Source organism: Kryptolebias marmoratus, linkage group LG7, assembly GCF_001649575.2.
Source record: "Kryptolebias marmoratus isolate JLee-2015 linkage group LG7, ASM164957v2, whole genome shotgun sequence".
Classification (NCBI taxonomy): Eukaryota; Metazoa; Chordata; class Actinopteri; order Cyprinodontiformes; family Rivulidae; genus Kryptolebias; species Kryptolebias marmoratus.
In genome coordinates this window covers 1396529-1416645 of record NC_051436.1, presented here as the reverse complement: position 1 = coordinate 1416645, position 20117 = coordinate 1396529, and the positions used below count along the sequence as shown (strand labels likewise).

Sequence of the window (20117 nt, the reverse complement as noted above, 5' to 3'; positions counted from 1 at the left end):
AACAAAATGGTACTCCTCGAAGCTGTGGACTGATGCAAGGCTTGCCTGCATGGAGACGCAGTTTCTCTGCAGCAGAGACAAACACAGAGTTCATCAGCCAGAGGACTCCAGTAACAAGATTACCAGATAAAAAAAAGTGTGCAAGAAAAACTTCAAAGCTACCTGAGCGTTAGCCCAACTTATGGAGATGGGAAAGTAGCGGAAGCAGCGACCGTTGAACTCCCTCCAACCATGAGAACAAGATCCCCTCCTGATCAGGTCATTCGTGGCTGACAACAGAAAAACAAGCACAACTTTAGTCATTTTACCTCATTATCATTCCTATTGTACGATATGAACTACTTAAATTGAGCATAGGGACAGATGGGAGTTATAATCTTTCTTTAGATGCGAAGATGGAAAATTCTGAATCGATTTTCCATTTTTAGTTTGCAGCTGTTTTCTCAACCAAACAACGTCTGTATGTGTGCTGAGAATATCAGCTAAAGACAGAGAGCTGTTTTATGGGCCTGAAAAATAATAAAAATCACACATTTAAACAGGCTTTAGTCCAGCTTTGAGAAAGATTTCTGCCTCTTTCTCAGTACTCTGTGCTCCATGACTGATGTCTGATAAGGTACTAACTATTGATGACTATTAGACAGAACCTCCCTTTAAGTTGTTGCTGTGTGGTTCTGTTTATCTGAGGACAGTTATCATAGCTGCAGTAGATAAAACATGTTGCTGTAGGTTTTCACATCATCCTCTATCCTCTTTCTTCCTCGTTTTGATGTTTGGTTTGAACTTCAGCAAGTGGTCTTCAGCTCGTCTTCATCTCTGAAGGCACTGAGTTGCTGCAGTGGGATTGGCTGATTAGCTGTTTGTGTTAACAAGCAGCTAACAGGTAGACATAAGAAAGTTTAAAGATTTTTAAAAAGGTTACCTTTTAGAACATTTTCCTCAGTTCCAAGTTCATCACCTGCATCCAGAAAAACAGGAAGAGATCAAAGAAAAGATATTTCAGCGTCAGTTTGGTTTACAAAAACAGTTTTTTAAAAACTCATTAAATAATATATACTAACCTGCAGGATGGGTCCAGTTCAGAGCTTCTGCTTCAGGAAGAACTGCAGTTTGACACAAATCATTTTTTAAAATCTTGTATTATTTATGTACTTTAGTTTCTATATTTATGCATTTCTTGTTACTTTTTCCTCTCTGCTCTTGGTGGAAAGCGGACGTGTTTTATTTTTTCTCTGTCTCCTGAACACCACACTTTGCCTTCCTGCACATTTAGTTTAGTTTAGTTTATCTTAGCTCATATTTTAGATATTGTTAGATTGTTAGATACCTAATTGTTGTTTAGTTCAGCTTTAACTTTATCATGATTTCATTTAGATTATCTTAGCTACTATTTTGACTATATTATTTATTTTTGTCTTAGCTCATGTTTAGATATGTTTAGTTTTCTGATTTTATTTAGATTATCTTATATTTCATTTAGATTACACAGGATTGATGTTTTTACTTCTGTATCTCTATATTTGATTATGATGTTTTTATGATGTTTGCACTTTAAATCACCTTGTTGCGGAAAAGTGCTATATAAATAAATTTCACTTCACTTCACTCCATTGAGAAGTATCAGCAAGACTTTCAAGGCAGATGGAAAACATAAGTCGGCCTGACCCAAAACAATTATTGTTATGTGAATCTGGCTCCCTTATGCATAACTTGGCCAGCTATCTCCTTGGATTTGGATTTGGATGTAAATAAGATGCTCTGCCCCCTCCCTTGCCTAAGGACATCTGTGGATCTGCTCTGGGCTGACTGATAAACATTCCATCATTATCAATGACAATGGCCTCTGTGACGTGATTCATGGACTTCTCTACAAACACACACACACACACACACACACACACACACACACACACACACACACATACTGGTTAGTGTGAACTATTAGGACATTTCTTTCAAACAAGATTGGTTGGTTAATTAAAGGGACACTACTTTCTGCTTAACCATATCCAAAACCTTTTTTCTTTTGTTAGCCATACAACACAGATCTCACTTATTATTTTGAATACACACAACAACCTTAAATGTAATGAACTGACTGAATACTATAAATACACTGTCTGTATAACTTATAAAAATATATCCAGTGAGTGCCACTGTAATGAGTCTTGTGCATGAAGCAAGCACAACTGACATAGGGACAATCTACTCTAAGGAAATACAAAAATAGAGTTTTTTAAAATGTAAAATACAACAAATGGAACATGATCAAACCCAAAAATATGAATGTGAGCAGCAGTACAATGCAATATACTAAGATATATGGGGTGATTCTTAAAGAACAGATTGTTAATAAAAAATAAAATGCCTGACAGGGTTTGTGATTTACTGTGAGAAACATAATGCTCTTCTTTCAAAACTTTCTCAACTTTTTTTTAGGTCTAAATTAAATGACTACACTTTAGTTAGGAACAAAAGTGATGCACTAGAATATCTTGTTTCATTGCAGATTTTGAGTAGTGAGCCATTCAAATTTAACACTCTTCTTCAGAATGTCCAAATTAAGATTATTTATCCAACTTTAAGACTGAGTTACCACACAAATTTAAAGCTGGACCTAAAATCCTAACTTATAAAAATAGGGAAGCTGACTCGTCTTTGAAGAGAGACTGTGGTGTACCATTACCCCTTAAAATCTAAATAGCTCACTTAATCAAATGTTTTCAAGTCTAGGGGCCCCCTAACAAAATGCCACAATTCATTTATTGGTAGGTCTCAAAGTATTTATTCACTTTTTTCAACAGATTTGTTTATATAATGATGATATTCTTCTTCTTAGGCATACTTGTTTAATACACAGACTTGATCAAAAGATGAATTATGGGGACCTTTTCCTTTTAGTCAATCAAAATCCTCCAAAAATACTCTCTGTGTGAATTAATTATGAGGACATGTAGTACCCAAAGCCACCAGCAGGGGCACTGTTTCAATACAAAAACCCCACACACAATTTTGATTTATGTGAACTATGGGGACATACTCAATTTTTTTGAATTTACCCTTTTAGCATCTATCTAAGCAACCTCCAGTAGTTTTATTACTTGAAAATTTTGAGGACTTTGGGTCTGTCCTCACAATTCCAAATGTCTCCTTAGCGTGGTATGTAATCATGTAAAATGTCCTCTTAGTTAATGATTGCAGGCACACACACACATACACACACACACACACACTCATACAACACACACCACACTGCCTCCCATCGCCTCCACACACACACACACACACTCATTTTCCGCTGTCTCTGCCTCATCTCTGTCACCCCACTCGCACCCCCCCTCTGCCCCCCCGCTTCACCTTCGTTTAGTTATCTTAGTAATTCTTATGTTGGCTGTTTAGCGGGCCTTCGTGCTGTTAGTTAGTTAGTCTCTTGGTACCTTTAGCTTAGCATTATCATGTTTTAGTTTATGTTAGATTATTTAGCCTTCCTGTACATTTAAATTTTGTTTAGTTTATCTTAGCTCATATTTTAGATATTGTTAGATTATTAGATTCCTAATTGTTGTTTAGTTCAGTTTTAACTTTATCATGATTTCATTTAGATTATTTTAGCTACTATTTTGACTGTCTTAGCTCATGTTTAGTTATGTTTAGTTTCATGATTTTATTTAGATTATCTTATATTTCATTTAGACATGATTGATGTTTTTACTTCTGTATCTCTATATTTGATTATGTTTTTATGATGTTTGATATGATGTTTTTATCTGTATTTGAATATGTACCTGATTGTTGTTTCTGTGTTGTAAAGCACTTTGAATCGCCATGTTGCGGAAAAGTGCTATATAAATAAATTTCACTTCACTTCAATTCAAACAAATAAAAATAAATAAAAATGAACTTACCTATTAGATCAGTTTCCTCCTTCACAAGTTCATCTTCATTGTCTGGAAAAGCTTCCATTGAATATATTTAATTAACACTATTTAATGTATTTTAAAACAACACATCTTGTTCAAATATAACATTTACTGAAGCAACTCTCATAAGATTTAAACACTAAGGCAGGTGTGCAGATATCTAATTAGATTTGATTAATTAATGTATCATGGTTCTTCGGTATCAAATGAATAATAATAATAATAATAATAATAATAATAATAATAATAATAATAATAATAATAATAATAGTCCATGTAGCTCTGAGATGCTGAGGATACAACACTCTACAATCAGAAAGCAAATCCACACACAGTACTCACCAGCAGCTTGACTCAAAGCCAAGAAGGCACAAAGAAATAACGGCAGAGTGAGGATCTTCATGGTGGAGATGATGCAGACTGCAGACAATCAGACAATAATCACCTGGAATATAAAAGTTAATACATAAATAAAAAAGGACAAACAGTCAGGCTAGAAACTTAACAACCAGAAAACCAACAATGGTTGAAGTTTGGAACAGAGTTTTAACCAAACCAGCAGCAGGATTTACCTTCTGTTCTTTATTTCTGTAGCTTCAGCTTTCCTGTGTGGAGGTTCTGGACCAGTCAAAGACCAGCTCTCTATATATTGTCACAACCAGGTGCAATAGCAGGAAGTTGGAACAACATTGCCAGTAACCCACACTTCTTATCTTTTCTCCTGTGATTACAGCTTTTTACTTTAGTTTCACTTACAGCATATTTACCGTTAAAGCTACTGTGGCTGCCCGTAATTTCTAAACATCAGTGCTGCCAGTACGTTCCTGTACAAAGGTAATCATGATAACTTACTATCTTACATCTGATATCTGTAGCATTGCCAGCTTAATTATTATTGGGTCTTAGATTACAAATACTTTAATATGATTGTGCGATTCAAAATGTGAAGTAATACAACTCATAAATATTTGGTTTGAACACCATAACAACAGTGTTTAATGCTTTATTACAGCTGAATTAGTCCAAAACTTTTGAATTTATAACACAAGAGTTTCTTAAAGTCTTAGCATTTGGGAATACTTTTATGACTAATGACTAAAAATAATGATTCCAGTGAAAGAAAGATTCTACTGAGGAAATATGTGGATTGATTGTTAGGGAAGGGTCCCTTTTAGTTAGAGATTTCCAGGAAAAAAGGATTCTGGGACGGAAGATTTCCAGTGGGAGAAATATTCTTTTTTAAGGTACAAATCTGAAAAAATACCAACTGATTCAAGAAGTTATTTATTCTTGCAGTTATCAGCCTTACAAATCACAATAAAAAAGTTTAAGTCATGCGTAATTTATTGTTGATAGTTTCTGTAATATTCTTTAACAGTCAGCTGTTAATCAAGCTGTCCCCAGGTGATGATAAAGACACCTTCAACCTTGAACCAGGAAAACTTTCTCTGTGTTCTGATGAAAAAATGTTGGGTTTTTTCCTTTACATTTACTTTCAAGTCATTTCTTTGTTTTGTGCTGTCTTGTACCATGTCTGTAAAGAATCCTGGTTTTATTTCTGTGTGCTGTGGATATTGTAATAAATATTAAATAAACCTCATGTGAAAACTTTTGCAGAGCTGTAAAAAACACAGACCATCTGGTTTCAATGCTGAAGAAGTTTAATTTTGAGGAAGAAAGTACAGACAAGTTGTGCTAAAAGCATTCTTTCTAAAACACGTTCAATTTGCTCCAAGACCATAGAGACAATCCTTCTCCTGGTTTTAAATCTTGTCACTTCATTCATTTAGCATTACAGCGATATGAGAGAAAAATAAAGAAGAGTTTGATTAGATTTGATTGTCGTCTTCTGATGCTCCACTTCTGGTGTTTATCAGAGTTTCTTGGCGCAGACGAATGCATAACGATTACCGCATGGATAGTCGTACCAGCATCTGCGACCTGCAGGTATCAAAAATGTACTAATTATCTTAATTTTAGCATAAATATATTTCTGAATAAAGATATTGATGGATAATTTTAAAGCATATTGGGTTTTTTTTAATATTCTAGCATATGTTTAGCATGTATGTTGTGAATGGCTAAACAACCAGCTGTCTTATTTTATAGTAAAATGTAAATAAATTACTTGAAGCATTCATTATGATGCAGTTATAACTGGTGCTAGCCCTTGGTGTTCCTGAGCACCAGCTATTGTAGCTGAGGCGTGAGCCGTCACTCCAGAACCACATACGTTCCTAGATAGACAATCAAATTTAAGCAAAGACAGAAAAAAAAGGAAAATAGATCTAATATCAATATAAATTTAAACAGGAAGACAAACAAACAAAGAAAAAGATTAATATCTAGTTTTACCAATAAAAATACAGAAACTGTATCCTTTTATATTAGAAGAATGGCACAAATGAACTTTTGGCAAAATCCTAATAAAACTCCTGTATTCAAGATAAAAAACAGAAACAACAAAAAGTTTTTAAAAAAATGAAAGCAAAGTGTTTCTGGTAATTGATTACAGATACCTGTTCAGCGTCAGAGCCTCCGAGCCATATTGTTGGATTCCCACAAGTCTTGCTGCGTACATAGCTTTGGAGCCAGCTGTACTCGGCTGCACTGTGCACCGATGGGAGGTTTCCACTCTGGTACCTCACACAGTAATTCTACAGTGGTGATAAAGAGACAGCAACTCAGAAAAACAAATAACAAGGAAGGAGAAATGACCAAGACAGCAAAGGTTAAGGTAATTTATAACATAAAATGAATGTCCTTTAAATTCAGACAATCCTAAACATTCTTTAAAACAATGAAACTATATTGCATATACTTAAAAGGTTTCTCACACATTTTACTACTTTCTTCTTCTAGCTTTAAACTAGTCTAATTCTGATTCTTTCAGTTTTAACATCTCAGTTTCCACAAAAAGACAAAAAGGAGATTTTTGTGTGAGAAACAACTCTTTGTACCTCAGCTTGAGCCCAGGTGTAACTTGCTGAAATATAGCGGAAACAGCGAGCTCCATATTTGGTCCAACCACTGGGGCAAGATGTTGCCCTCTTCTCCACATGACTCTCTCCTGAAGAAAACACAGAAGAAGCCAAAAACCTTCAATCCGTACTGTGGAAAAGGCTGATTAGTTCTGTTTGTTTACGGGAGAACACTGTGACTCAATCTGTTATTTGGAAACTTTTAAGAAAAAAATGTTTGTGTCTTTCTCTTTGAATAGCACAGTTTGTCATAGTTTAAATTTTGAAATTTAAATTGTTAAAAGTTCATAGATTCATAGATTCTATGGATGCATTGAAACAATTATTGGGTATGGATCCAGTACTGTGTGCATGTACTCCTAAAGTGCTACAATACCACAGTGCCAGTACCATTTTACAGGAGCATGACTTTCACCTCCCAGCTGAGAAGTCAGGTGGTGAAGGAGGAACAATGTCAGCCTTGTGGAGGTGAATCATGAACTCACCTTCAGAATCACCTGCGTTAATCTCAGGTTTATCCTCAGCATCTGGAGAAAGAGAATGTTTTTACTAATGTGATTAAATAATACATCTTGTTCCTGTAACTATGATCATAGATTCCATGGATGCACTAAAACAAGTTTTGCGTATCGGTCCAATACGAAATATATATGAATATACAAATCTGAACATGAGCTTCCTGACAATCTCACCGTTCACCAATGAGTGCTTTTATAAAAGACTACTCCTGTCCTGGTGCTGTTTCAGGAGGTGACATAAAAAGTAAACTCGTCCAATTTTCAAATTCTTATTCAAAGTGATAGTAAAAAGTAGAATGCCATTTTTTAGAACTCGTATCTATGTGAGGCATTGGTAAGTATTTGTACTCGAATTGAGAAAGTGTGGTTTCAGTGCATCTATAGTATCTATTTCAACTCAACTTTTCCTTCTTCTCCCACTCTAAAATCGATGCCACATATAAAAGAAAAGTTCATTTTGTTTGCAGAGTCCGCTTTTCCATTTTCTGATTAAGTTATTTGTTTCAACTTGACATTATATCTGACTGGTTAGACTGATTTTGATTGGACCCAAACAACACAGAATCATGAACTCACCTTCAGAATCACCTGCGTTAATCTCAGATTCATCCACAGCATCTAGAGAAAGAGAATGTTTTTACTAATGCATATAAATAATTCATCTTGGTTCAACATCATGTATATTGTAGCAGTACTGCCTGCATATTATAATTTAAAATTAAAATTCTTGTTTTATATCTATAGTAGATTATTACCCAGTGGACTTTGTGTATTAGGGCCCACTTGAGTTAAATAATAGAACCCATATGGGCAAACCAAGATAGGGAGGCAGTGTAGCTCCAACACAGGTCATAAACAGAAAATGAGTAGATTGGTTCAACATGGGCAACACCTGGTGCTCCCACTCGGGTTTATTAACTGAGTCAGATTTGGGTAAACCCAGGTGGGAACACAGTGTATTTTAACCAGAATGGACCCAGGATTTCCCTGCTTTAAAACTACAAGGGCAATTACCATAAAGCCATTAAAGAATTTGGGAAAAATCCTATAAAGGTTCCAATTTTAAGTACATTTCCAATCTATTCAGGCCGCACATATAAATGTTGCCTGGGTGGGTCCTTAAAAGCAAATAATCCTCCTCCAAAATAAAGAACATATAACTATGTAGTCCAACTTTGAAACCCATCTTAAAAAAATATACTGGTCAAACTAGTGTCATTAGGTCTTCCTTTCTGTCTGAAAGAACATGTACAGACAGATAAACTCACCGGCAGCCAGACTCAGAGCCAACAAGGCAAAGAGAAGGATCGGCAGACTCAGGATCTTCATGTTGAGATGATGCAGATCTGTAGTGAAAACAGGTAAGGTTAGAAAGTTTGTAATTAGAAAACCATTGATTCTCAGTCCAATAAAACAAGAATAGAGGATAATATAGGGCTTTGTACCTTCTTTGTTCCAGTTCAGCTTCAGACTGTAGCCTCAGCTTTCCTGTGTGGAGGTACTGAACCAGTCAAAGACCAGCTCTTATATACTGTTCCCCCCCGGTACCAAACCAGGAACTTGGACATTGATATCAGCAACACACACACACACACACATAAAACAAACATATATTATGTCCATATTGAATTATTCCATGACATATTGCATTTCATTTGCTGTGCCTGTATCTTATGACATGAACATGGGTATTGTTTCGGCTCCATTATATTTGTTTAAGAACATTCATGTTCCTTTTTGGTTATTAAAGAAATATTTGTTGCTTTCTGTTTAATAACCCATTTAATCCCAAATTTCTTTAAGACATAAAAATCACCCAAATCATGTGTCATATATTATGATAATATAAACCTAATTCCTGGAGTATTACATTTCATGTTTGTCATACCTGCTTCCTATGACATGAATCCGGGCGTTGCTTCAGTTCAGTCATATTTGTGTAGAGAAGAATCGTCTAATTTTATCATTATTACATTTTAGTGCAACAATCAACAGAAGATGTACATTCCTCATGATATCATCAGAGCCACTAAACAAGAAGAAACCACTAAGATCCTGGAGTACATCAGGAGGAAAGCCTCCATGAACAGGTGAAGGTGGTATCCCACTGGGCTGCGACTATTGGAGACAAGTTGGTGACTCAAAACTGTGAGGAAACTGGATTTTCTTGTTGTTGCAGTCTCACTGAATTCAAACCAGGAACTTGGAACACTGATATCAACAACACACATGAAAAACCAAACATAATATGATCGTATTAAATTAATTCCTGGAAGATTACATTTCATGTTTGTCATACCTGCTTCCTATGACATGAATCCGGGCGTTGCTTCAGTTCAGTCATGTTTGTTTAGAGAAGAATCGTCTTCCTTTTCAGATATCAAAGAAACCGTTTGTTTTTTAATGTTATGAAACTTGTATTAATGAATGCTTGTTGCCCTCCAACATGGACTTGTGACATAGTGAAACTATATTTGCAAAAAAAGAAACTGGATGTGATGCACTTGCAGGAGACAGTTTTCTGTTCTTTAGATGTTCATATTCTGAAGAGGAGATAAGCTACTCCTGACTGGATCACAACAAACATCATTAACATAAGTAATGAAAGAAAGCAGTCCAAGAATTGAGCCGTGGGAACACTCTTCATCATAGGGAGACTTGAAGAGCATAACCCAGCCAGTTGTATGCACTGCATTCTTTCTGACAGCTTGGTTAGATAGGCCTATTTGCGCAAGCCTTGATTAAAGAATACTATGATCTACTAAATCAAATGCTTTTGACAGATCAATGAACAGAGTAGCACAATATTTTTTATTATCTAGGGACTCAATAATATCATTCTCTTGTCTAAAAGAGGAGTGAAAAAACAGGCGGGAGTAACCTAATGGTGACAACTGAAACAGACTGATAGGACCAGTTGCTTTGGTAGAAATATAAAATGGAATCCTAAAAAGCAAATTAAAGAAAACAATGGAAGAAACTAACCTGAATTGGATTTATTGTTTGCCAACAACAGTACTGAACATGCATGTGACTCCTGCCCAAGCAGGACTAACACATTTTGAACTGCTACATGGGAGATCGTATATCTTACCACAACTTAAACAATTTCTAAAGGTAGAGGAAGAACATGACCGAACACTGGCAGACTATGTGGTAAAAATGTTAACAAGCAAAGAAGTATTAATAGAAAAAGAAGTATTAAATATATATTAATATGTATTTAATAAATGTAAAATTCTGTCTTGTGATGAACAGCTGTCAGGGGAGTTTCGCTCAGAAGTCATGAAACTGAATCAGGGAGTCGTCAGAGTTGACTTTGTTTATTCTGCAAACACCATCCCTGTATAAATTAAATTATAGCAAATAATGACTTCAGGCAGAACTGGTTTAGCTGATTGTTGACTGAGTCAAAAGTAATGCACAGTATCCAAGGATCAAACTACACTGCATGTTCTTTTTATGTCAAATACTACAGATACAGTTGTTTTTATGTACGGTGCCATAAAATGCTGGGTTTTTTTACATTTTGCCAAAGTATGAAATTATTGGACTGAACTGAAATTAAACTAGAGACATTGCAAAAACACAGGCTGAACGCTGAGAGCTAAATCCCTGCTGAAATTTGCCGAAGAAGTTGAACTGAGTTGTTAATGTTAAAAAAAAGCAGAAGAAGCTAAATGCAAGCTTAAACACAGAGGTAGAAAAATACCAGCTCAAAGCTAATATTAGCAAAACACTAGTTAAAATCTACCAAAATACTAGTTAAAAACAAAAAAGTACCAAAAGGTTAGCAAAAGGCTAAAAGTAACAAATGACAAGGTAAAAAACACAATAGTACATAAAAATTAAAAGTAGCATTATTAGACAAAATAGAGCCAGTATGATGAAGATTTTTTTGAAAGAACTTAAGAGATTTCCATATATTTATATGGAGAACATTTTTCTAAACTAAATATAATACTTTTAAAATGTCTAAAAGTTTCAAAAACCAAAAGTCACAGCACCCATCCCCTGAATGAGCTGAACATTTTGATATGTGAACGGCTAAAACAGCACAAAACCTGCAGGAGTAGATTGCAAATACATACGAAAAAAATAAAAACACGAAAACAACAGTGTAAATGCTGACTTCGCATTCACACTATTAGCCTATCTGTTTTATTATATAAATAAAAAATAAAATATTAAAATGTATTGCTTTATAGCAGTTTTTTGGGGGATTTTATGTTTAGCCATCTAACAAAAAAAGAAAAGAGACAGACACTTCATGCTGAATGTTTTATTAGGAAAATGGCCTAAAAGAAAGCATGCTGAAAGCCTTTTTAATAACTGTCTGATGATACTAAAGGCAGAAACAGGAGATAATCAAGCTTTTGTTTATATGTCTCATTGATTAGGTTTTACAGAAGCAGAGCAGAAACAGAATGCTAACTGAGACATGAGACTGATAGTTAAGAGGAACGTTAACCAATGTTTGAACAGAGGAATCTCTGACTCATATGAGGATCATTCCACAAATGGATGGGAGCTTCATGTCACACTTCCTGTCATCCAAGCATCCTGATTCGTTCTCTGCAGACAGAGGCAATAACATTTTCTGTCAGTAGAACTTGTTGTTATTTTGTTGAAATACATTTAAACAGAATCAGTGTGATGCATTTGCAGATACATAGCTTTTTATTTAAAAAGGTGTTTTAATAAACAGTAAAGCATCTCCCCTCATTTATACATTGTTTTAAAGTTTGACTGATTTACCATCAAACACTATCTGCAGACAGTCGTTCTCATGATGGGCAGAGTCTCCTTGACAGAAGTCAGCAAACTGATTGAATCCTACATAATCACTCCATGACCATGAAGGGTTCTAAGAGACCAAATTAAATACAGGTTATATCATATTTGTCAATAAAATATTGTTTCCAAGCTGTCATGCGTTACCCACCCTTGGTGATTTGTAGCCTCCAACCCAGACTGGTCCATGTTGATGTCCTGCATGTGTCAGCTCCTGATGAATCTCTTCAGCCAACATATCATCATAGACGGAAGCAAGAGATCCTTGTCCCATGGACTCACAATGTCTCTACATGTGAAACGGACAGATGGAGTGTAGAGGACATGGAGACAGAAGGAGTGGAATGGACAAACACTCAGGGATGAGTATTTGTCTTGCATTCCAAAGTTTTAAACAAAAAAATCTAAATAAGGAAATTTTCTTCTCACCTTAGCCTCATCCCAGGTCATGTTTTGGGGATTATAGTGGAGACACTGAATGCTGTGCATCGTCCATCCACCAGGACAAGTGAAGCCAATAAAATGATCCCCATCTATAAAAAAATAAGGGAGAAAGGGCGACCAAAAAGACCAATGGTCAATTTGTACTTCCTCATGATCATGTTCCTGTCTCATACTGATAGCAGGGGCGGAGCTTGTGGGGGGCTTGGAGGTCGGCCCAAAAAAAATGGACGTACAGAGCATTGTGGACGAGTTCACGGAGCACAAGGCTCACATATGCCCTTCAGATAGTGGTGAGTGGGCCTAAAATACTTCATATTGAAACTGTGTTTGTGAACATGTGGGCCGATGTGCCAGTTTTACTAAACTTTAACGCTGCTGATACAGGCTCTTAGCTGAAACAGATAAAGTGGGGGACAATGATCTGATCGCTGTCCGTGGTGCTGAACTGCTTGGTTTGTGTTGTTTGATCATTAGTGACCATGTAGCCTAATGTTTTTGTTGTTCTCTTGGTTTGTTGTACTTTATGTCCATTTGAAGGACTTCAAAATGACAGACGCTCTCCGTGGTGCTGAAGCTTGTAAGCCCAGCTGTTGAAAGCATGTGCGTGATGTAAAATTATGTTATCATGAGCTTTATTATTTGGGTATAAAGGGTCTAGTCATTTGCACCACGGATTTGTTCCACTTGTAACTCAGAGGTTGGCATTTTGTAGATCATTTCAAAAGTGAATAAATTCCAGTAGAATAAATCATCAGCACTGGGGCGGCTGCCAAGATAGGTATGAAGAGACCTGTGGCAGATACTTATTTTCATGCCAAAAAAGTCTGGGTACGAAGTGTCCAAAACTGTAAAAGTAGGATTTGATTGAAGTGCAAATTGACCAGAAGCCGACTAAGGTGCAGACTTTACTTCTGTTTGCAGTTTATATTAAAATATTTGTAATGTGTAGAAATACAAATCCAGAAAAAACAAAACAAAACTAAGAAATCCACCAACCTGTTCCAATCAATCAACTCACCATAACCTGAAAAAAGTGCAGATTTGAGTTATTTCAACCATTTATTGTTGTTTCATAAATATGTTAATGTCTCAGACATTCATGTTTATCATCTCAGGTTATATAAATATGTTTAACTCATATTTTATTCAGTGTTGTCACTAAGAAGAGCTGCACAGTTTCATACTGCAGTTATAAAAGAATGACTTTTTAAAATATTTTATTACATTGTTTTCTCTCACAGTCAGTGGATACAGAAAACTGTGAATAAAAATGTAAAGATCTTTTTCTTCACCTTGTGTTGTTGAACTCTCAGGGATATACCCGGTCACTGGAAAAGCTGAAAAAAAAAGGTTTGAAAAGAACAAGTTGGAATAAAAATCTTCACTTAAAGTAGGAGTTTGACAATTTGGAAACTTTTGTATGTGTGTATGTATAAGTATATGGCTACATTCTGTTGGATAAAATAGATTTAATAGGTGAATATTTTCTTATAAACCTAACATCAAAATTTGTATTTTAATTACTTATTGATTTATTTCATTTCTGTTCTTCAGGAATTTATGATATGTTTATGCATATAGTTTATAATATCTATCTATCTATCTATCTATCTATCTATCTATCTATCTATCTATCTATCTATCTATCTATCTATCTATCTATCTATCTATCTATCTATCTATCTATCTATCTATCTATCTATCTATCTATCTATCTATCTATCTATCTATCTATCTATCTATCTATCTGCTCCAACACACCTGATCTGAATCAATGGGTGGTTAACAGGCTTCTGCAGAACACGAAGAGGTGATTTAACCATGAATCAGGTGTGTTGGAGCAGGGAAACAAGTCAAACATGTGGGATAGTGGCACTTGAGGAGCAGGATTGCCCACCCCTGCCATATAAAGACAAACGGTTTCAGGAGGTTAAAAAGTCTGTTAAGTTTTCATTCTCTCCAAAGTAATTTATGCTAAAAATACATCTTGAAGTGTAAAAGCCAAAATACTCAGGTAAAACTGTACTTAACACAAGCTACCAGTTAATACTCACCAGCTGCTTGGGTCACAGTGATAACGGTCCACACAAACAAAGATGCAGTCAGCATCGTCACGATGGAGATGATGAAAATCTAACTGTGATGATGAACGTCAGAAAGACTGAGATGTTACTTCTGTGGACAACAACACTGACTCTACAGAAAGAAGTGAAGCAAAAAGATTTACCTTCTTCTTCTTCTTCCCTGCTGTGAGTAATAACCTCGACTGAAGCTGCAGGTGGAAACAAGGAGGCAACAAGAAGTCCTCCCTTTATCAATATTTGAATCCTCGTGTATTAAGCAGCACATTAATAACACAGAAATGCAAACATGGCATTTAATCTGCAAACTTTCAGGAAAAATGATTCAGTGTTTCACAGGAATTTATTTCATCAGGGCACAGATCCAACAACACCCTGAATAAATCTTCAGGCTCTTCTAATATTTACTCAGCATTTAAAAGGAAATGACAGGAGAACTACAGCAAACCACAGCATTCATAGAAAGACAAAGAAAGTGACAAGAAAGTATGAGGAGGCACTGGAACTGTTAAGTGCAAACGCATTTATTGATTTGTTATACATTTAACTCTCCTGGAGCCAAAGTCACAGAATTATGACAGATACTTCATCAGAATAATGTTTATATCTTCTAAAATACCAGTTACTGACCTCCGCCAAGGAGTTGCATGTTTTCAGTAGTGTTTGTTTCTTTGTTTGTGCACAAGATTGCTCAAAATGTAATGAAGGAATTTTGAAGAACATCTTCTGCTTGATGTCTTTGATTCTTTGTATCTGAGTCATGAAGCTGCTGTGAACTGGCTTGAAGTAAATAAACTGAATCGAACTGAAGACGCACAGAATAAGAATTATTTTATGCTGTATGATGTCTCTGACAGATGTAACAATAAAGGTAGATTTTGTTAAACTATAATAGCTTTGAAAAAATTGTCTACACAAAGTTGTTATAGTCAGAACTGGACTGGTGACTGATCCACTTCTTAACTGGTTGCATTAAAAAGAAACAAACAAAAACAGCAAAAAACCTTTTGATTCCCACAGCTGAAAAGCCACCTCAGACCCTTGTCATCTTGTTAAATTAAACCTTTTATCCAACACATGAACACCATGAGTCAGGTTGGCTGATCCAGAGTGAAACTGGTTTCAAGCTTTTTATGATGACGTCCTGTTGGTTTGATAAAGTCCTGATAAATTTATATTTCCGTTCAGTCCTCGTGCAGACGAGTCATCATAATCCAGATTACATCACCTGCTGTTCCAAAGAACTAAGAAACTGATCCAATCTCATAATGATGAAATGAAACTGAACCTGTTTTAAAGAGAAAATAGTGAGCGATGCTTCACATTTTTCCTTTGAATTCTGATAACGATCAGAGGTTTGTGCAGTTGACTTGTTGCATGAAACCAAAACTGCTAAAACATACTTTAAACATCTTCCTGGTGGAATATTTCATATCTGGCTGCAGACGAATATTTTAAAATGTCATACTGTGTAAAATTTTCAAGTCTGTCCATTAGGTTTATATACCAAGGTGTTCCAAACACAAAGAACAGCCAATTAAATATAACAGCGTCTTTATAACTTTTGATGTAATGAACACAAATGAGGCACAAAGTGCGTTATTATAAATCTGCAGCTGCATGAGAAGATTATTTACTCATTTTGAGTTGACCTATTAAAGCAGATCTGAGTCCTCTTCTGAGTCTCATTACTTCTAAAAGTCCTTTTACTCCTTAAATAGAACTGAACCTTCCTCCATGGCAAAGCTCAGGTAAGGTGTTCTCACCTGAAGAGAATGAAATACAAGCTAAATTAATTTAATTTCTCTTTAAACATTTTGCAGAAATCTTCTTTGGGAGTTTTTAAAAACATTCATCCAGTTTCAGAAAACAACTTCAGTTTGTTGCAGTTTATTCTGGACTCCTATTTTTGCTCATCTGCTTTTTGGTCATCTGCTGGTAGAAGCAGATGGCCGAACAACCTGAGCCTGGTTCTGGTTCTGGTTCTGTTGGAGGCTTCTTCTTGTTCAAAGGGAGTTTTTCTTTTCCACTGTGACAGATGTGCTGCTCAGGATGGAAGATTGTGATGAAGTGAAAATCTGCTGGCTTCCTTAGATAACTTTTATTATTTGGCTTTTTATAATGTATGTGAATGTTTTTGAGACTTTTGTTGTGACCTGACGTTACTGTATATGAATAAACTGATTTGAACTAAGTTGTTTGTGCTTGGTGTATAGAAACATGTGTCTGCAGGAAAATACCATCACATTTCCTTCTTACATTTCTAATATGCTAGAACTGTAGCATAAATAGCATGATTTCCACAACATCAGGTTTGTGAAGTGTCACATATACACACCATGATAACTAAAGTTTCAGTATGAAGCAGTGACTCAATAATAAAGCTACACAATCTCATGCTACATTAGGCTAACACTCTTTACTCCCATGGTACTGTGGTGTACTTGCTGTGTTTTTATTGGTAACAGTTGTTGCCTTTGCTTGTCTTTCTTACTCATTGTATTAGAGCTACTTATCAATGTCTCCTTGGGATTCTTGGCAGATGTTTCATATGAATCTCATGTTAACAACACATGTGGCTGCCTGCAAATTGTGTTGTTGGAGTATATGTGCCACTGTAACAGCACCAACAGCGTCCACACCGGGTTTTTCTGGACCGGTTGCATGCTGTGTCTGGTTACATGATGTGGACCAGTATAGGACCAACATTTTTTTCTGTTCTGAGGACACAGTTCTCAACCCAAGAAGGTAGATTGCTCTCAGTAGGTCTTGGATGAGTCTTTGTTTCAAGCATCTGTGTGTTTTGTTCCTGAGTAATGAATGGAGCAGGAAATGGATTGACAGATTTGGGTCTTGTCGGCATTGATGAGGGTGTTGAGTCAGTCTGTTGTGGTGACGAAGTTGGGTATAAAGATAAGGCTCTTAAATTTACTGATCCATCTACATTCCAACCCTCACCCAAGAATCATGCCTGGAAGAACCAGTTCCTGGATCTAAGCAGCTGAAATGAACTTCCTCTGTAGCCTTAGAGATAAGGAGATAAGGTGAGGAAGCTCGGAGTAGATCCACTGCAGATCCACATCAGAAGGAATCAGCTGAGGTGGTTTGGGCATCTGAGCAGGATGCCTTCTGAACACCTCCAGAGTAGAACCAGAACTCCCTGGAGGGACTGTGGTCCAGGAACATGTTGGGATCCCCCAGGAGAGGCTGAGGGTGTCGCTGAAGAGGGAGAGGTCTGAGTTTCCTTCCTGGATCTGTTGCGAATATGATTGAGATGTAAACAAAACAACAAGACACATAAAAACATTTTTCCATAGCAGCCGGTCAAAAACACACACTGTAGATCGACATCAGCTGTCCAACCAGTTCAATGACTTGAAGTTTCATTTTTACAGAGCAGGTCAAACATATCTTTAAGCAGAATCTGTTTTGTTCTGAAGAAGTTACGCCTTTGTTGCTTCTTTTTATCTGCTGTATAAATGTTGGACTGGCATCAGACTGGCAAATCTTAAAGTCTCAGGACTCCAGGTTGGCCGAGGAGGAGCTCGAGTCATTTTTATTAATTCATTCTGTTTTCCTCTCATCTCAGAGGATTTCTTACAGGAACTCAACAATAGTTTCCTTCAGTTTCATCCCATGGGTTGGACTGCAGTACTTCTGTCCTTCTGTCTCTTTGCAGTCTTTGTTGCTTATAAATGGACAAAAAACAAAAACAGTGAGTCAGAAATACACAGCGATGTGTTAAAGATGTGATGTTCTGCGTGTTTTTCATTGCAGGAAACAGTTTTTATTTATGAAGTTAGAAAACAAGGTTTAAAAGGCATCTTTACAAAAATAAATTTTATCTGCTCTGACTTGATTTTAAATTTATGTTTCTAACAGAAAAAGGAGACAAGGATGATGAAGACTGCAAGACGGGAAACAGTGAAAAAGAGAAAAATCATGTGAGTGGGAAAAAAAACCCTTTTTACCTAAGATAAAAAATAATAATAATCTGAAAAAGGTAAACTAAAATCTCTTGTCTGGTGGTGTAAATGATCAGTTAGTAGTTGAAACAAAAACAGCTGAATTTATTTATTTATTTTATAAATGAATTGTTTGTCATTCTGGATGAGAGATGAGATATGATTCCTGGACCTGCTTCTTTTCTACTGAAGAAAAAGCTGCCGTCTTTCTGCAGACTGACAGGAAGCTGTTTTATTTGCTGACGTTCTTCCAAAAAACTGTTTCTTCGATCTGAGAGCTTTTCTTCGGCTTAAACAAACAGGAAGCTCAAAAATCCCATCCAGCATTTACAGAATCTGATTTTATCTGGTACCAGTGGTTCTGCTGGGTTTCAGGAGGTATTTGCTGAAAGACAGAGTTTGATCTGATTTCTCTCTGAGGTTTTAGCTGCAAACATAACAGCCACAGAACGAGGCGACAGCTGAGAATAAAAACAACCAACATGCAAATAAAAATGTGCTCATTGAGCTCATTGTTTCCTTCCTGGTTCTGTGGATCCTGTTTGCAGTTTGTTTGCAGGGACTGGCGGGATGATTTCATGGATGTTTTAATTTATGTGTTTAAGGACTGAAGCTTCAGGCAGCTTCTGTTTCTACTGAATTTCAGTCCAGCTCACAGACATTTTTTTTTAATCTATTCATTAAAACAAAGTTGTTGTCTTGTTGATCCATAAAAAACTTGCTGGATTGGATGAACTTGCTCTGTTATTTATTAAAACAGCAGCTCCAATTATCGTAGTTTTATATGCCATCAGCTCCACTCGAGGTGAAGTCATTAAGTCTTTTACACATAACTCCTATAAAATACAGCAGGCCTTTGTTGAGTTAAATTTGTCTACAAATACAAAGAAAACCAAAGTTATGTAGTTTGGTTATGGAGGCGGTGCTCCCTCCTCTTCTGTGGACTTCACCACAATAAATGGTGATATTGTTGAACAGGTAGAAGTTTATAAATATCTGTGAATTTAGCTTGCCGGTGCTCTATTCTTTTTACAACATATTGATATTGTAATCAAAGGTCAAAGCTCGATTATCTGTACAAATATTGTTCTTCATTTACACCGGCTGCAAAACGAATCGTTGAAAAAAAAAAAATCCTTTCCTTGTTTGATTATAGAGAATTTATAGACACACATGTAAGGAAACTCTTCATACGTTGGACAAAGTTTATCATTCTGTAATTAGATTTGTCACAAATGCTCCTTATAGCAGTTGTACTCACAGGTGAAATGGCCTTCTTCACACACACATCGTAACATTTATTGGTTCACTCCTATTCATAAATCCTTGTTGAGCTACTCACCTCTATAATTTAGTCAGTTACTGTATCCAGTATTACACCATGTCTGTTGCTGAGGATCCTGAGGACCAAGTC

The 20117-nt window shown here is 36.1% G+C and overlaps 3 protein-coding genes across 5 annotated transcripts in view; all 3 read right to left on the bottom strand.

Moving 5' to 3' along the window:
* Positions 1-4550, bottom strand: part of LOC108246204 (ladderlectin-like) — a 7227-nt gene extending 2677 nt beyond the window's left edge. The window contains exons 1-7 of the mRNA XM_017433617.3: positions 4493-4550; positions 4263-4365; positions 3906-3956; positions 1062-1103; positions 923-958; positions 163-269; positions 4-66 (exon numbers count right to left, since the gene is read on the bottom strand). Coding sequence (XP_017289106.1) covers positions 4-66; positions 163-269; positions 923-958; positions 1062-1103; positions 3906-3956; positions 4263-4323 — 360 coding nt within the window. The 5' untranslated portion in view covers positions 4324-4365; positions 4493-4550. The remainder of the gene's footprint in view (positions 1-3; positions 67-162; positions 270-922; positions 959-1061; positions 1104-3905; positions 3957-4262; positions 4366-4492) is intronic.
* Positions 4551-5563: 1013 nt separating this feature from the next.
* Positions 5564-8964, bottom strand: LOC108246210 (ladderlectin-like). 3 transcript variants are annotated; one of them, XM_017433622.3, is made up of 8 exons: positions 8865-8964; positions 8688-8765; positions 7996-8037; positions 7387-7428; positions 6881-6990; positions 6440-6577; positions 6049-6157; positions 5564-5861 (listed from the first exon to the last, which is right to left on the bottom strand). In XM_017433622.3, exons 2-8 carry the CDS (start codon positions 8746-8748, stop codon positions 5794-5796), a joined length of 570 nt encoding a protein of 189 aa, XP_017289111.1. In that variant the 5' UTR covers positions 8749-8765; positions 8865-8964; the 3' UTR covers positions 5564-5793. The 3 variants fall into 3 exon arrangements, with proteins under 3 accessions (XP_017289111.1, XP_017289112.1, XP_024865713.1); XM_017433623.3 differs by lacking the exon at positions 7387-7428; XM_025009945.2 differs by lacking the exon at positions 7996-8037.
* Positions 8965-11704: 2740 nt separating this feature from the next.
* Positions 11705-14967, bottom strand: LOC108246214 (type-2 ice-structuring protein-like). The gene is made up of 8 exons (XM_017433632.3): positions 14885-14967; positions 14712-14794; positions 13950-13994; positions 13676-13681; positions 12643-12746; positions 12365-12502; positions 12178-12286; positions 11705-11994 (listed from the first exon to the last, which is right to left on the bottom strand). The coding sequence occupies exons 2-8, from the start codon at positions 14764-14766 to the stop codon at positions 11918-11920; spliced, it is 534 nt and encodes a 177-aa protein (XP_017289121.1). The 5' UTR covers positions 14767-14794; positions 14885-14967; the 3' UTR covers positions 11705-11917.
* Between the last annotated feature and the right edge of the window lie 5150 nt (positions 14968-20117).

What these genes read in the sequence shown, in the direction of transcription:
- LOC108246214 (XM_017433632.3), bottom strand. Translation starts at nt 14,766, where the DNA reads ATGCTGACTGCATCTTTGTTTGTGTGGACCGTTATCACTGTGACCCAA. An exon ending in CACTGTGACCCAAGCAGCTG is followed by an intron (nt 13,995 to 14,711) that starts GTGAGTATTAAC and finishes TTTTTTTTTCAG; the next exon opens with CTTTTCCAGTGACCGGGTAT. An exon ending in GAGGCTACAAATCACCAAGG is followed by an intron (nt 12,287 to 12,364) that starts GTGGGTAACGCA and finishes TTGGTCTCTTAG; the next exon opens with AACCCTTCATGGTCATGGAG.
- LOC108246210 (XM_017433622.3), bottom strand. Translation starts at nt 8,748, where the DNA reads ATGAAGATCCTGAGTCTGCCGATCCTTCTCTTTGCCTTGTTGGCTCTG. An exon ending in ACACCTGGGCTCAAGCTGAG is followed by an intron (nt 6,578 to 6,880) that starts GTACAAAGAGTT and finishes TCACCACTGTAG; the next exon opens with AATTACTGTGTGAGGTACCA. An exon ending in CATCATAATGAATGCTTCAA is followed by an intron (nt 5,862 to 6,048) that starts GTAATTTATTTA and finishes TGATACCTGCAG; the next exon opens with GTCGCAGATGCTGGTACGAC.